This window comes from Anneissia japonica, unplaced genomic scaffold, assembly GCF_011630105.1.
Source record: "Anneissia japonica isolate Jap-2015-1 unplaced genomic scaffold, ASM1163010v1 scaffold288307_len268549_cov174, whole genome shotgun sequence".
In the NCBI taxonomy this organism is placed as follows: Eukaryota; Metazoa; Echinodermata; class Crinoidea; order Comatulida; family Comatulidae; genus Anneissia; species Anneissia japonica.
This window is the reverse complement of record NW_022723954.1, coordinates 162,126-175,122: the sequence shown is the minus strand read 5'-3', so window position 1 is coordinate 175,122 and position 12,997 is coordinate 162,126. Positions and strand designations below refer to the sequence as shown.

Here is a 12,997-nt window from a genome sequence, read left to right as displayed (position 1 = left end):
ATCAATTTTGCAACTAGGACGCCGCTTACGCATAAACGCCGCATTGAAAACGACTGAATTATATAAGGGCTGCGACCCATATTTGGTTATCTACGATATATAAAAACAAATAATTCTAAGGTAAAAATGATATAACGTCATTTAATTCAAGTAGTTACAATGGTGGATTCAGGAATTATAGAGAGGGTCCAGGAAGGAATTTTCACCGACGGCGGAGGGTTTAGACCCTGTCTCTTATACACATCTAGATGTGTATAAGAGACAGATATTATATTAAAAACACAAGGTTTTTTTATTGCTACATTTTTACAACCTGCAGCGTAACTATCTTTGATTGCAGCATTTGTACGGCCGACATTGTGATTTGGCGGCATAAAGATATATCAATATGCTTCAGCCTTAAGTTGTGCATTGATAACAAACCTAAAGCAGAATTGGTTATCAGACCTAGGTTTGCGATATGTAGTGATGTAAGCCGACTCAATTTCTTAGCCACAAACGCTAGGCCTGTGTCAGTTATTTGATGGCAATGGCTAACGTCTAAATACTGTAACCCGGGGTTATTTACAGCAAGTGCTTGAAGTCCCTTATCAGTTAGATAGATGCACATTTTGATACTCAGCCACTGAAGATCTCTGAATTTCATACATCTAACAAAGCTAAAATCTGTAAGAGATTTACATGCGGTCAAATCTAAGACACGCAACTTTTCCAGACTCATTAAATTAAAATCAACTGTATCTGCTTTGGAAAATATCTCATCCGATGTAAGGTACTTAGTCCTCGACTCAAAACTTGGTCCTTTGAAAAAACCGATATTGCTATGGGATTGCGTAAACCCACTCACATATAATTCAGAATCGGTTTCATCATTTTCGGAAGACTGTACGCTAATGCCAAGCAATCCCAGATCTGTGATTTCTTGGCACCATGCCAGTTTAAGGACTGTTAGCTGATGCAGATGTTTCACTATTGAGTGGAGACTTCTATCAGTCAAATAAAGACAGGATGAAAAGTCTACTTCTTGGAGCTGTGGGTAGTTTTCGGCAAGACAACATACAAATTTATCCGTTACTACAGTACATGAAGTCATGTGAATTGACGTTAAGCTACCCAGGGTACCCATATCAAAAGCTTTGATCAACCATTTTGGGTCCCCTTGATAACATTCCGATATCTCGAAATGTTCAAGTTTACTTAAGCTATTCAAATGCTGAAGAGCACTGGCCGATATAAGTCGACACTTATTTAATTTTAAACTACACAGTTCAACTGTGCAACTGCACAGATCAACAACACAAGGGTTGCTAATGAGATGGCAGCCACTGAGATCAAGATCGTGTAAGCCAGGTTGCTTCTTAACAAACCCTGTCACGCCTGGATCACTAACCTGCTTACAGTTCTGTAAAATAAATTTACGTAGTTTTAGGTTGGACACCGAGGCTAGTAAACCAAGTGCGGGGTTTGTTATATTTGTGTGACTTAAATCGAGCATTACTATCCGACTAGCATTTAGCGTTAAATAGTTTAGAATATTTCTAAAACTGAGTACAGTTACAGATAGATTTGTAGATATGCTTTCGTAATTAAAAAGGATATTGCAGGATGCAAGTGAAAGGCCTTTTAACTTTGGAATGCAAGAAACTATACGAGCAAACAAAGCATCTGACAAATAACGATTTGTGTTTAAATGTAAGTAGCGAACATTCCTGAGTGATTCGTTTCCAAGCATCAAGGCTTCTTTTGTTTCAAACAATTTGCCAGACATGCAGAGGTTATTACAAGCTGATAAATTGAGCTCTGTTATATTACTGCAAAATGTTAGCATACTCAGAAAACTGTTCTCAGTTACACCAGAACCTTTTAATGAAACAGTCTGCAGTCCTTCGCTAAAACTTTCACATATATCTATCAGAGCCTTTTTTGAGTTAACAGAACAGTCAACCAGAGAGAGGATTAGATGAGGGGTCTTCCTTCTCGGTAAATCTATCAGCGGTCTGTCTGTGCACAATGGTGTTTCAAGCCTCACGGAAATGTTCTTATGGAGACCAGGATGTAGCGATGCATAATACCACTGTTTACATACTAAAGCCGCTTCTTGTCTGTCTCCAAAGTTCAGAAATTCAAAGAGGTAGGACAGGATCTTGAAAAGAAACATAAGATCGTTAGAATTATTATGAATACTGCCTTGTCAGCAAGAGGCCCCAGGTTTCGAATCCTGCTAGAGATATTATTTTCACAAACTGTTAAAAACTTTTTTATTAATGGGCTATGTCTGGTTTTTTTATAACATCATTTGTTTCTAAAATTGAGCTCTGTTAATATATCATATAATAATAATAATAATAATAATAATAATAATAATAATAATAATAATAATAATAATAATAATAATAATAATAATAATAATAATGTCATCTTATTAGGCGCACGTATCCATCTCATGGTAGAGCTGCTTGCGGTGCTGTTTTCCACCTTTCTGTTTTTGCAGAGTGTGGATGTAGCCTTTTTTCTGCATTATTAATTATTAATATACATGCATGTATCATGCTTGCTACACTATCTGGCTTTTTCTACCCCCACTCATTAGCCACTGAGGAAGGACTAGTCCTGTCTGAAAGCTCTACTGTAATCTATTTCTGACTGTTTATTTGCATTTTCTTTAGCTGCTGCTTATGAGATTAGATGTGTATAAGAGACAGGTACTGAACGCGCCCTCCGCCAGGTACCTACTGGCATGCACAGACGGCGTACCAAAGGGATCCTGCAGTTGTTTTAATATTATTGTATACTGTATATATACAAAGTGATGAGGCTGCATGGGTGACAACTTACAATATCCACAAATAATCACATATAACAATCACTTGTCAATAAGTTACAGATAAAAAAAAAAATCAATTCAATGATTTACAGATGTCCATGTACATTAATCGTAAATTTACTGACAGAAACTTAAGGGTATGTAAAGAATATAAGAGTTGTATCACTATCACTATAATGCCTGTTGGTTGTGGGGAAATTTTCTCCAACACATAAGTCCAACTATATGTATGTGGCAAAGAAGTTGGGGCAGCTGATGATGTTTACATTATCCTCCTGACTATATTTGCATTCTTGTACCAGTACTTTTAACTATGTAAATATTACAGTAACAAGGATATGTATAGACAATGAACAATGTATAGATTAAAATAAAACTGATGTCAGTGTACTAAATATTAAGCATAAAGGCTACTGTATATTAGGCTGAGGTTATGCAATTTTAGTATGTAGTAAATATCATACTATCGGGTTGCATAAGAGGTACAAATGTAGCATTACCTAACTCTTCATGATTCATATCACCATGACTGAACCAAGTGATCCCATGACCTCACTGATTCTGGGTGATAACATTAGCATGCAGACAAACTATGGCATCAGATAAGGCTAGACTTCTTTATACCTTGTTTAGAGAACCTGCCGCTAACCAATAACAATGTTTTCCAAAGAAAAATTAAATTAAATTTTTAGCCAATTAGCGCACCCACCACCACAAAAAAGATGTAGATTTAATAAGGTAGAGAAATTGTTTTTTTGGTTAGACAAGACTTTTTTTATACCTTGTTTCGCAGACTTATTTTTTTCAAAGATCGTTAGAGGAGGGGGGGGGGGAAATAAATATAAAATTACATTTTCCTATTTAGCAAAATGGTTTTGATAGAAATGTCCAGATGGAGGAGAAAGTAAAAATAAAATTCTATTGTTGAATATAAACAGTGTAGTAAAAGAGAAACAGCATCCTGGAAATCATATCCTTTGTGTTTGGCTTAAACTTTTGAAGCATTCTGAAGTACTGCTGTACTCTTCTAAGTCAAATAAACTTAAACTTAAACTTATACGGTAGTATAAATGACAACGGTCACAAGTTTTGCTTAAAAAAACAGTCTTTTTTAATGAATTTTTAATAATAAAAAAAAAAAATCAAAACGATTACGTCCTGTGTACTGGCCAAGAAGATTACTGGCTAAGCAGAGACAGCTTACCGTACTACCAGGCTGCCTAGCCATGATATGGGGCTACCTACTGGCCCTAGGTTGATTCATCCAGGGATGTGTTTTTAGTTTAGAGATAGGGAGGCCCTCTCTCTATTTCTGGCCTAGGCTAGGCCTAGGCCCTTGCTACACATAGCGACTCACTGACTGAGTGGTCGCAAGAATGTTTGTTATGACTCAAGTGCGATAAGAATTAAATAGCCTAGGCCTATATCATTCACAAAAACTTACCTCTGTCGGTAAATCAGCCATGTTGATTAAATTAATTTATAATTATGAATGAATTGTATGCACCATCCCGTCAACTTTAGCTCGTTCCCATGAGATAACATGGATCCTGCTGGGTTAGTCGATTGTGTTTCTAGGGGTGTTGCATGTACAGTATTACATAATGCGCGCTGTTTGCTGCATTTGCCCAGTTTTAAAAATATGTAAAAGAAAATCATTTTGATAGCGTCAATAGGCAATAAACAGCGCTTACATCTTTATGGAAATTACATTGTTCTCTCAATCTCAATCTCAAAAAGTTCGCTTAAATACAAATAATTTGGACCCATTTTCTTAAAAGTTGACCCATTTTACCCAAAAATATGAAATGATGTGGACCCACTAATGAGGCCTAATGATAATTAATAGACAAATGGGTTTCAACTGGTTTAACTGGTATCAATCAACGGGTCCAATTGGTATGTTCAATGGGTGCATTGGTTTCAACTGGTCCAATTGGTTACAGAATGGGGCTCCAAGTTTCAACTGGTCTAATTGGTACTATTAATTAATTGGTATTATTATTAATTTTAAATAAATTTATTTAAATTTTTACCCATTTTAAGCTAAATGTGAGAGATCTGGACCAATTTTTCAAAAGTGGACTCATTTTATGCAATAAAACTGCATAATTTAGACCCGTTTATAAAAATGTGGACCCATTAGAAAAATTGTTTGGGACTGTATACATCATGCACTATCCTACGGCGACGAACTGCTCAGTCTTTTAAATCTGAAGTTTGTTGAAATCCATTAACTAAACAGTATTACTCATATGAAACGGTGGGTCAAAAGAGAGAAAAGATTTAAAAATTAACAAATAGGCTACCCAGACTGCGAGATTATTCCTCTGATACTCATGTTGTAAAACCAATAGGAATGATGATGTAGTATCACATAACCAATGGACCGATTATCAATCAATCAATCAATCAACCAACCAATCGATCAAATTATTTGAATGCAACGCAGAATCTAAAACAGCGGCAAATATCCGTTGATAGTGTTAATCTTAGCTCCAGTTCATCTTTAAGACAAAATCTGTTCTGTCTCTAGTTTTTTACAATTAAATGTATCAGACAGAACTCGTGGACACTCTCTTACGGTTGCTAAAGGAAATTTCCCATGTGGGCGTAAGAAGGGTTTCCTTCTTGGCAATCGCATTGTAGACAATTGAAATGTATGAGGCGCCATCTGTTCACTTATTATTTAGCAAAAAATTACATGGTTTTTTATGTTATATATTTATATAATATTTTATGTAATTTATATATTATATTAAACAATATGCAAAATATTATATATTATATAAATATTATATATTATATAAAATATTATATATTATATAAAAAATTATATATTATATGAAATATTATACATTATATAAAATATTATATAAATATATAACGTAAAAAACCATGTAATGTTTTGCTAAATAATAAGTGAACAGATGGCGCCTCATATGAATGCACTCCCAAATGAAGTTGTAACAGCTCCCTCTCTCTATGCGTTCGAGAATAGACTAGATAAATTATTATGAAAGGATCAACCAGTTAAGTTTGACATAAAACAAGAATCGAGAATTCCAGGATCAACAATTTGGATCTGGACATAGAGGACATTAGTCCTGCGTGCGTCCAGTACATCACCTAAGTAAACATAAGTAAGTAAGACAACCAGATACAAACATAAAATTATTGACACTCGAGAGGTAGGAATACCGTACGTTTATGAACAAAGTGTAACAATTTTACATACAGATTAGCAATGGTAAATATTCGGGAAAATTGTTCTCGGAACTCTTAACTCCAGGTTAATCAGAGACATTGGCAGTTTTCGCCGCACGACGTTAACCTTAACGTTAACGGATGACGTCATAATTTATTCATCTTGCGTTGCGGAGTATGTTAATTTCAGGATTTTACGTGCTCGACGTACGTTAGTTACGGGTTTGCGCATGCGTATTTCGAGTTCTTTACAAAAGGGGCGGCGAAAACTACCTATTGAACTAGAGCTGACCAGGAAATTTCAAATTGCATTTCTAGGGGGAAATTAGATGACGCCCATGACTGATTTTAATTTGTAAAACTTTTTTTTTTATTAGTCCGCTGTTTTATTCGATTTCCTTCTGTAGCTATGAAAACGCCACTTGAGAATCAACAACATCAATTTCCCTCAATTACGGTAGGCCTACTTAAATTGTATCAGTGTTGACACATAAATACACCACAGGATATCATAGCAAGCGACGATTAGGGCATACAAAGGCCAGTAGGCCCAATACGCATTGGTAGAAACTATAATATTAATTGCAATGGTCTTCCATTTTCATAATACACTACAATTTCTCTATTATACCGTATGTTTTTGATAGTTGTTACAGTATACTGCGGGCATACACGGTACCAACGCTCGTTTTTTCTATGTTTCTACGTCAGCTCGTCAGTGTTCTAATATAGACAATGGGTCGTGTCTCATATTATTTGTTATATTTTTATTATTCATTATTTTCACTTGACTCGCATAAATAATTTTGTTTCAGAGAACATTTATATGCACTTGTACTTCGCAGCACTTCACTTGCAATTTGCAATTTCTAGTATTAATGTCTTGTTTTACTGTTCATATACCAAACGTAACACATCGTTTCTCTCCGTTTCCGCAAAAAAAACTAGTTGAAATATCCTCCTTGGTTCAATCAAAGGTTAATTGCTTATCATATTTATAATAATGTGCATTTGAGCGGGGGCGATACCATTTTAGTGCGACTTCTTTCTTTCACCCCGTTGCGATAATAGAATGTGCCAATTTATCTCTACTCCCTTCCTGATGTGGTGTATAGTGTGAAGACATTACGGAATTTATAGGCTTTAACTACGAATGATGCACGTACATGTTGTAGTGGCTAAGATCTTAGTTTGCAGGTAGGTATGTAATCCAGTTTTACATTGTTTTGTTTTTTTGTTTTTTTTAAGAGAAAAAGATATAAAATTAAATGTATTCATGAAATGCAAGACAGTTTGCTTTGTCGGTAACCTATGGTTTACGCTTCCTCCTCCTCCCCAGCTGCTGCTGCGATTCAAAATGCTATCGATTACCTCCATTAAGGGAGCCCACGTTTTTGTGTTGGTCCTTAAATTATCATTAAATTATAAAATGCATTACATTGTAATATAATTTTAGGCCTATATACTGTACATGGATGTACTTAATAAATGCTCGACTCCGACGGTCCAAGGTCTACTAAACCCTTCATCTTCTGTCAGTTATCGTAACATAACACTATTGACCTTTTAGGACTTTGTGTCTATAGTCACTGTATAGCGGGACTCGACTGGAAGCTGTGAATTGACGATGCAGGAGTGTTTTATCTAAAAGTCAATCATCGATCGGGGGGTGGCACCAGGGGAGCTCTCCCACCCCACCCTGTCGGGGAGAAAAACCACAATTCGTCGGGGAGAAAAAGGATTGTTATAATTATAGTCAATATAAACAACTCCCAGGTAACGACTCCCGGTAAACATAACGCGTTATATTTGTTAACAAAACCTCGCCTTCTTTATAAACAGGGTGGTTTGACAACAATTTATTTTATTTATAGTATTTACAAATACAAATTTTATACGAAATAATCATGTGTTGGTAGAGAAAGGTATAAAAGATACGTTTTAATTGCTAAGTGTAATAGGAGTGTATTAGCATCTGCAAAAATGCGGGGTGTTTCTCGAAGTTTGATCACCAATTAGAAGGTTAACATTGTGTTGAAAGTCTGATTGGCAATTTGTACATTGATAAGGAATCGAATTAGAAGGACCTCGAAATTGGAGGGTGAATATTTTTTCTTCACTCTATGCTCTGGAAAAGCCGCTGAACGGAGTTTTATATCGTTGTGTGTGACCTCAGATACAATAGGCCTATCCCTGGGCGAGACTTTACAGAAAGGTCCATTGCACGATCTTGTACTATATTTGAACAGGCGGGTCAAGGCTGCCCATAATATTTTGCAATTCCCTATTGTTTTTTATGCCAGCAAATGTTGCATTTAAGGAAGTCTAATTTCAATGAGTGGTGTACGACTAGAATATAAACAGCAAGTGAGAAAAGAGCAAACGATATAAAATTGAATGCGTCATGTTTTGTATACCAAAACGTGCATGCCTCTTTGACATACCGTAGCAGTAGACTTTGTTTAATGATTTAAGCTAAGCTAATGATATATCTCCGTTTTCATCCGTTGCAAAATATGCTAATGTTCAGCATGAATGGTAGAAACGAATGAAGTAAAATTATGCTTTATGATAACTATTTGTTGATTGAACCACATAGGCTTAAAATAATATTATATTTATGCCAGTATGCTTAAACTTTGAAATAAGTAGGGTTACAGCACAATAATCGTGCCCGCTGATTTTAGGAGAGTGAATTTTTTCGGTCATCCGTGCAAAACCTGCTAAAGAAGTTTAGGACACCATCTGTCTTTTGAATATAAAGTACCATAAACAATTCCAATTTTCCTGAAGTTCCAGTATAGGCCTTAAATAGGCCTAAAGTGTATTATTATTAGACCTACCAAATAAATCAATATGGCCTCTATATAAAGTTAAAGGGTTCGAGATTTATTCCCACCCGGTTGAAACCCTCCACTGATCGGGCTATCGTTCTTGAATGAGACTTCGCGTCAGATCATCTTTTTCCGCAACACATTTTATCCGAGCGAATTTTGTCGAAGAAAAATACCCATGGTGTTATTTTCCCTGCGGAAAAATCCAATATATGTTTGTTGGCGCTCTCAAATGAGCGTAGTTGGCTATCTTGTTCTATTTATTCTCTTTGGTTAAAATCAAAAAGTTCCATTGCGCTCTATGCTATGCATCAAGTTCGATGCGCTGCGCTAACAATGAGATGCGCTGATATTTTGATATTAGAACCAAGAACATGATTTAGAACGTTAAGGTCGCACATTTAGGACGGTTTCGTTTGTGGCGAGTCTCACTGGTAAACTTTCGGTACTGTATACATAATTAAATTGATTAAATTGCAGTGCTCATATCAAGGTCAGTCGACTAAATACCATACCACACAACATATGTTTATGTCAATTGACCTCGATTAAACTTGTATACGAGCATGCTCAGTCCTAACAACGAATTGGCTTATTAGCAAAGAAAATCGGTTCTTCGTATAGAAATCGGGTGCGATAACAAATCCGGCACGCTGGTGCTGTTATTGATTTGGCAAGGAAATTATTACAGTTGACGAACAAGGCCTTTTGCCAACAGTAGTTAACTTTTATTTCTAGTCATTGTTGTTTTTTTAATTTTATTGACAAAAACAATAAGCGTATCTATCTTCAATTTGTTAACTCTCATTGATATAACATACAGACACTGAAACCGTATGTAATTACCAGAGAGACATGATTATACAGTGGAACCAGACAACAGGCAACATCGCATACAGATAGTGGTAAATTGCAATTAATAGTTTTGAGACCAGGCAACAAGTGATTAGAATCCAGTTTTCGGACACGAAAGGAGTTGGATTGAACAGACGACTTTTCCGACAAGTAAAACAGCAATATGTCGTTTCGAGATTCTGTTTCTGCAGCCGTCGTTAGAAATTTAAGCTTATGTGTTGCATTATCCTCGTTTTCATGCTGCTTTATATTGTGGGGATTCGGTTACACATACACTCTTCTGTTCGTACCGATACAGGACGAATTTGATTCTACTACGACCGCAACAGGTAAGTTTTTTTTACCATAAGAATTATAAAATCACTGTCATTTTATGTTCATTTTATTTCTGTTCTGGAGTGCTTTTTATTTATAGAGGAGATTCGTCACGCGTTAAAATACTCTAAAGCTTTGTCTACACTATCACATTTTATGTGACAAAAAATTGTGATGTGCCCATCTATGGTACCATGACGTCATGTCACATATCAAATTGTATCAAAAAAGGTTGAACGTGTTCCATCACATTTTATGTAACGCATTTTTTATGAAATTTGATAGTGTAGACAAAGCTTAAAGGTACGTAGGCCTACATCTGAAGAAGGCCATCTGAAGAAGAAGCACTGGGCGAAAGCGAATGGGCAAAATGTTGGCCACACACTGGCCGCCCGGAACTTCACATCTACGGACGCTACTTGAGTAGAATGTATAAAATTAAGAAATAAATTTGTATTATGTATTTATATAGCCTATATTGTAGGCCTTAATTCCATTAAGATGCTCGCAATACATACGGCGCAGTTGCGTATCTAGAAGTCTTGAAATGGGAGTGCTGATGGGGAGGGGGCAAGGGGAAGTGGGGAGTTGATGATCAGTTGAGGGGCGCTATATAAATCCAGAATTATTATTATTATTATTTTTTAGGTGATTTTAACTACTTGCAAGTGAATTTTTTTGGGACGACTGAGGGAGGGGGGAGTAATTTTTGGAGAGGCGTACCCCCTAAATACCCCACTGATACGACGTTTTTACTAGGAATTCTCAACCTGGGATTAGAACTACGTTCATGCCTACCACAAATGCGATGTACACACACGTTGTTAGTGGAGAACGCGTGACGAGACCCTGCATTATGCATTATATGGGGCGGAATAAACAATGCTGGACTTTGACCACGTATTACAATGCTGATGGTAGATAACGCATATCTTCCCATGCATCTTATTACTAACATTAGAGGTCTGTCAATATAGAGAGGTTTCGTTCTCCAACGCAGACATTCATGTCGGTCAATTCGGAGGGACCTCCCGAGCGTCGGAGACTGCGCAGTACAACGACTGCACTGAAAACACTGTTGTAAACCAAGATTATACTGAGATAATCATAATAATGTGCATTAAAACAAGAATAATATTTGTTTTTTTTCCCCTGAAATAACAATCGAATAATTTTTCCATCGTTTTCTAGTAAGGACATAATGGTACATAATGTAGCGCGTATGTTTGGAGCGTCAAATCAATTTAACATAGAATACTAATTTTTACCTACTAAACGTATGGCAAAACCTAATTTATGGTATGGTATTGAATTCCCAGATGAAAAAAGTTGCTTACCCGCGCAGAGATAGTATGAGCATACTGACTCATCTCTGTTTAACGGTAAATCGCTTCAAAACCCAAGGGCTTTCCATTTTTGATCTGTTTTCATATCCTCTAAAGCCTCATTTGCCGGGGTTTTTTTAATATTTTTCTTTACCAGAATGAAAATATGCGTGGACTTTTCAAGGGTAATCATAATCTCACTTCCCTCTTCTATCTATTTTCACAAATCAAATTTTATAAACCAGTTAAGACTAAATTAATAGTCTATGATATAGAGTTTCAGTCTATCTGTAGTTATTAATGCATTCAAGTTACGGAATCATCTAACTGTTTTTCTTTAATTTCTAGCAACATCGATGATCAAGCTACGAACGTTCGTTGACACGAGTTATGGCCTGTAAACGGACAACGCTGGCGATTCCACGACTTTGATTCTAGGCTTTAACCAGATGAACTTTGGCTACCACAGATTAAATCATCGCTTCATTTCTTTTCCCCAAATCTCATTTTCAGTAGACAGTATAGACTACACGGCTCAACCAACTTGAAGTTTCACCACAATTTTGAGTAAAATTGTACAATATACAAGAAGAATGATAAGGTGACCTTATAACCTTATACATATTCATTCCCCCCCCCCCAAAAAAAATAGCGGAAGTTTCGAAGATCGTGAATGACCTCACCGTGGTTTCGCTCTCCAAGACAGCGCTCTGGGCATAAATTACCATTATTGACTTCTAAAAACCAAATTGAAGTTTATGTTGCATCTAGTTTTCTTCATAATAAACCATATTTCAAACAGGAGATATGACCATACAGTATTGCTAGTAAATTTACATAGTATCTACATGATGGATTCAACTATGTATTAATTAAGCATGTAATTATTCATTGGCTTCTTCTACAGAGAGGTTTTCCAGTTTTTAATGATTTACAGTTTATATCCACATAACACTTTATTAACACAGAAATATAAAAAAGATAATAATAATAATAATATTAATAATAATAATAGTATATAATAATAATTATGTTAATAATAATAATAATTAACATTGATAGGCCTATTTGATATTATGATGTAGCTGGGCATTTAATTATGGTGATTAATTATAAAAATAATAACAGTAAAGGATTAACATTGTTCTGTGTATATCATTTAATTTCTTCAATTTCAAACACCTGACAGTTGACTTTCGTGTAATATTTGAATTTTAAATGAATATTATGTACCCAATGTTGTCTTCTAATGGGATTAAATTCTGGCCGAATTTTGGCCGATATCGAAAAAAAAATTGGCCGAATTTGGCCGTGTGTTTGGCTGTGAAGCCTATCTGGCAACCCAGGTGTGTGCTCATGTTTGAATTATATTTCCTTGCAGGTTGGGTGGGATCTGCGTACTACGGAATAGGCTCCACGATGGCCATTATGATCGGCCCATTAGCCAAGCGATTCAAGTACAGTACCATCTTCCTAGCTGGTTTCTTGCTAGCAGGAATAAGTCTAATGGTGTCCTCGTTCGTTCAATCTATCCACGCCTTCTTCGTCACGTACGGGGTGTTTTATGCATTGGGTACCTGCATTGGATACTATATAACGATGGATCTGCTGAAGATGCACTATGCAAATTCTCCTTA

General features: G+C 36.0%; 2 protein-coding genes across 2 annotated transcripts in view; one reads left to right on the top strand and one right to left on the bottom strand.

The window, feature by feature from the left end:
- Positions 1-271: 271 nt before the first annotated feature.
- LOC117112441 (dynein regulatory complex subunit 6-like) lies at positions 272-4,399 on the bottom strand. Its single transcript, XM_033255524.1, has 2 exons — positions 4,269-4,399; positions 272-2,143 (listed from the first exon to the last, which is right to left on the bottom strand). Exons 1-2 carry the CDS (start codon positions 4,287-4,289, stop codon positions 299-301), a joined length of 1,866 nt encoding a protein of 621 aa, XP_033111415.1. The 5' UTR covers positions 4,290-4,399; the 3' UTR covers positions 272-298.
- Positions 4,400-7,952: 3,553 nt separating this feature from the next.
- LOC117112438 (probable sulfoacetate transporter SauU) overlaps positions 7,953-12,997 on the top strand; it is a 10,039-nt gene continuing 4,994 nt past the window's right edge. Inside the window, exons 1-2 of the mRNA XM_033255520.1 lie at positions 7,953-10,049; positions 12,742-12,990. Coding sequence (XP_033111411.1) covers positions 9,884-10,049; positions 12,742-12,990 — 415 coding nt within the window. The 5' untranslated portion in view covers positions 7,953-9,883. The remainder of the gene's footprint in view (positions 10,050-12,741; positions 12,991-12,997) is intronic.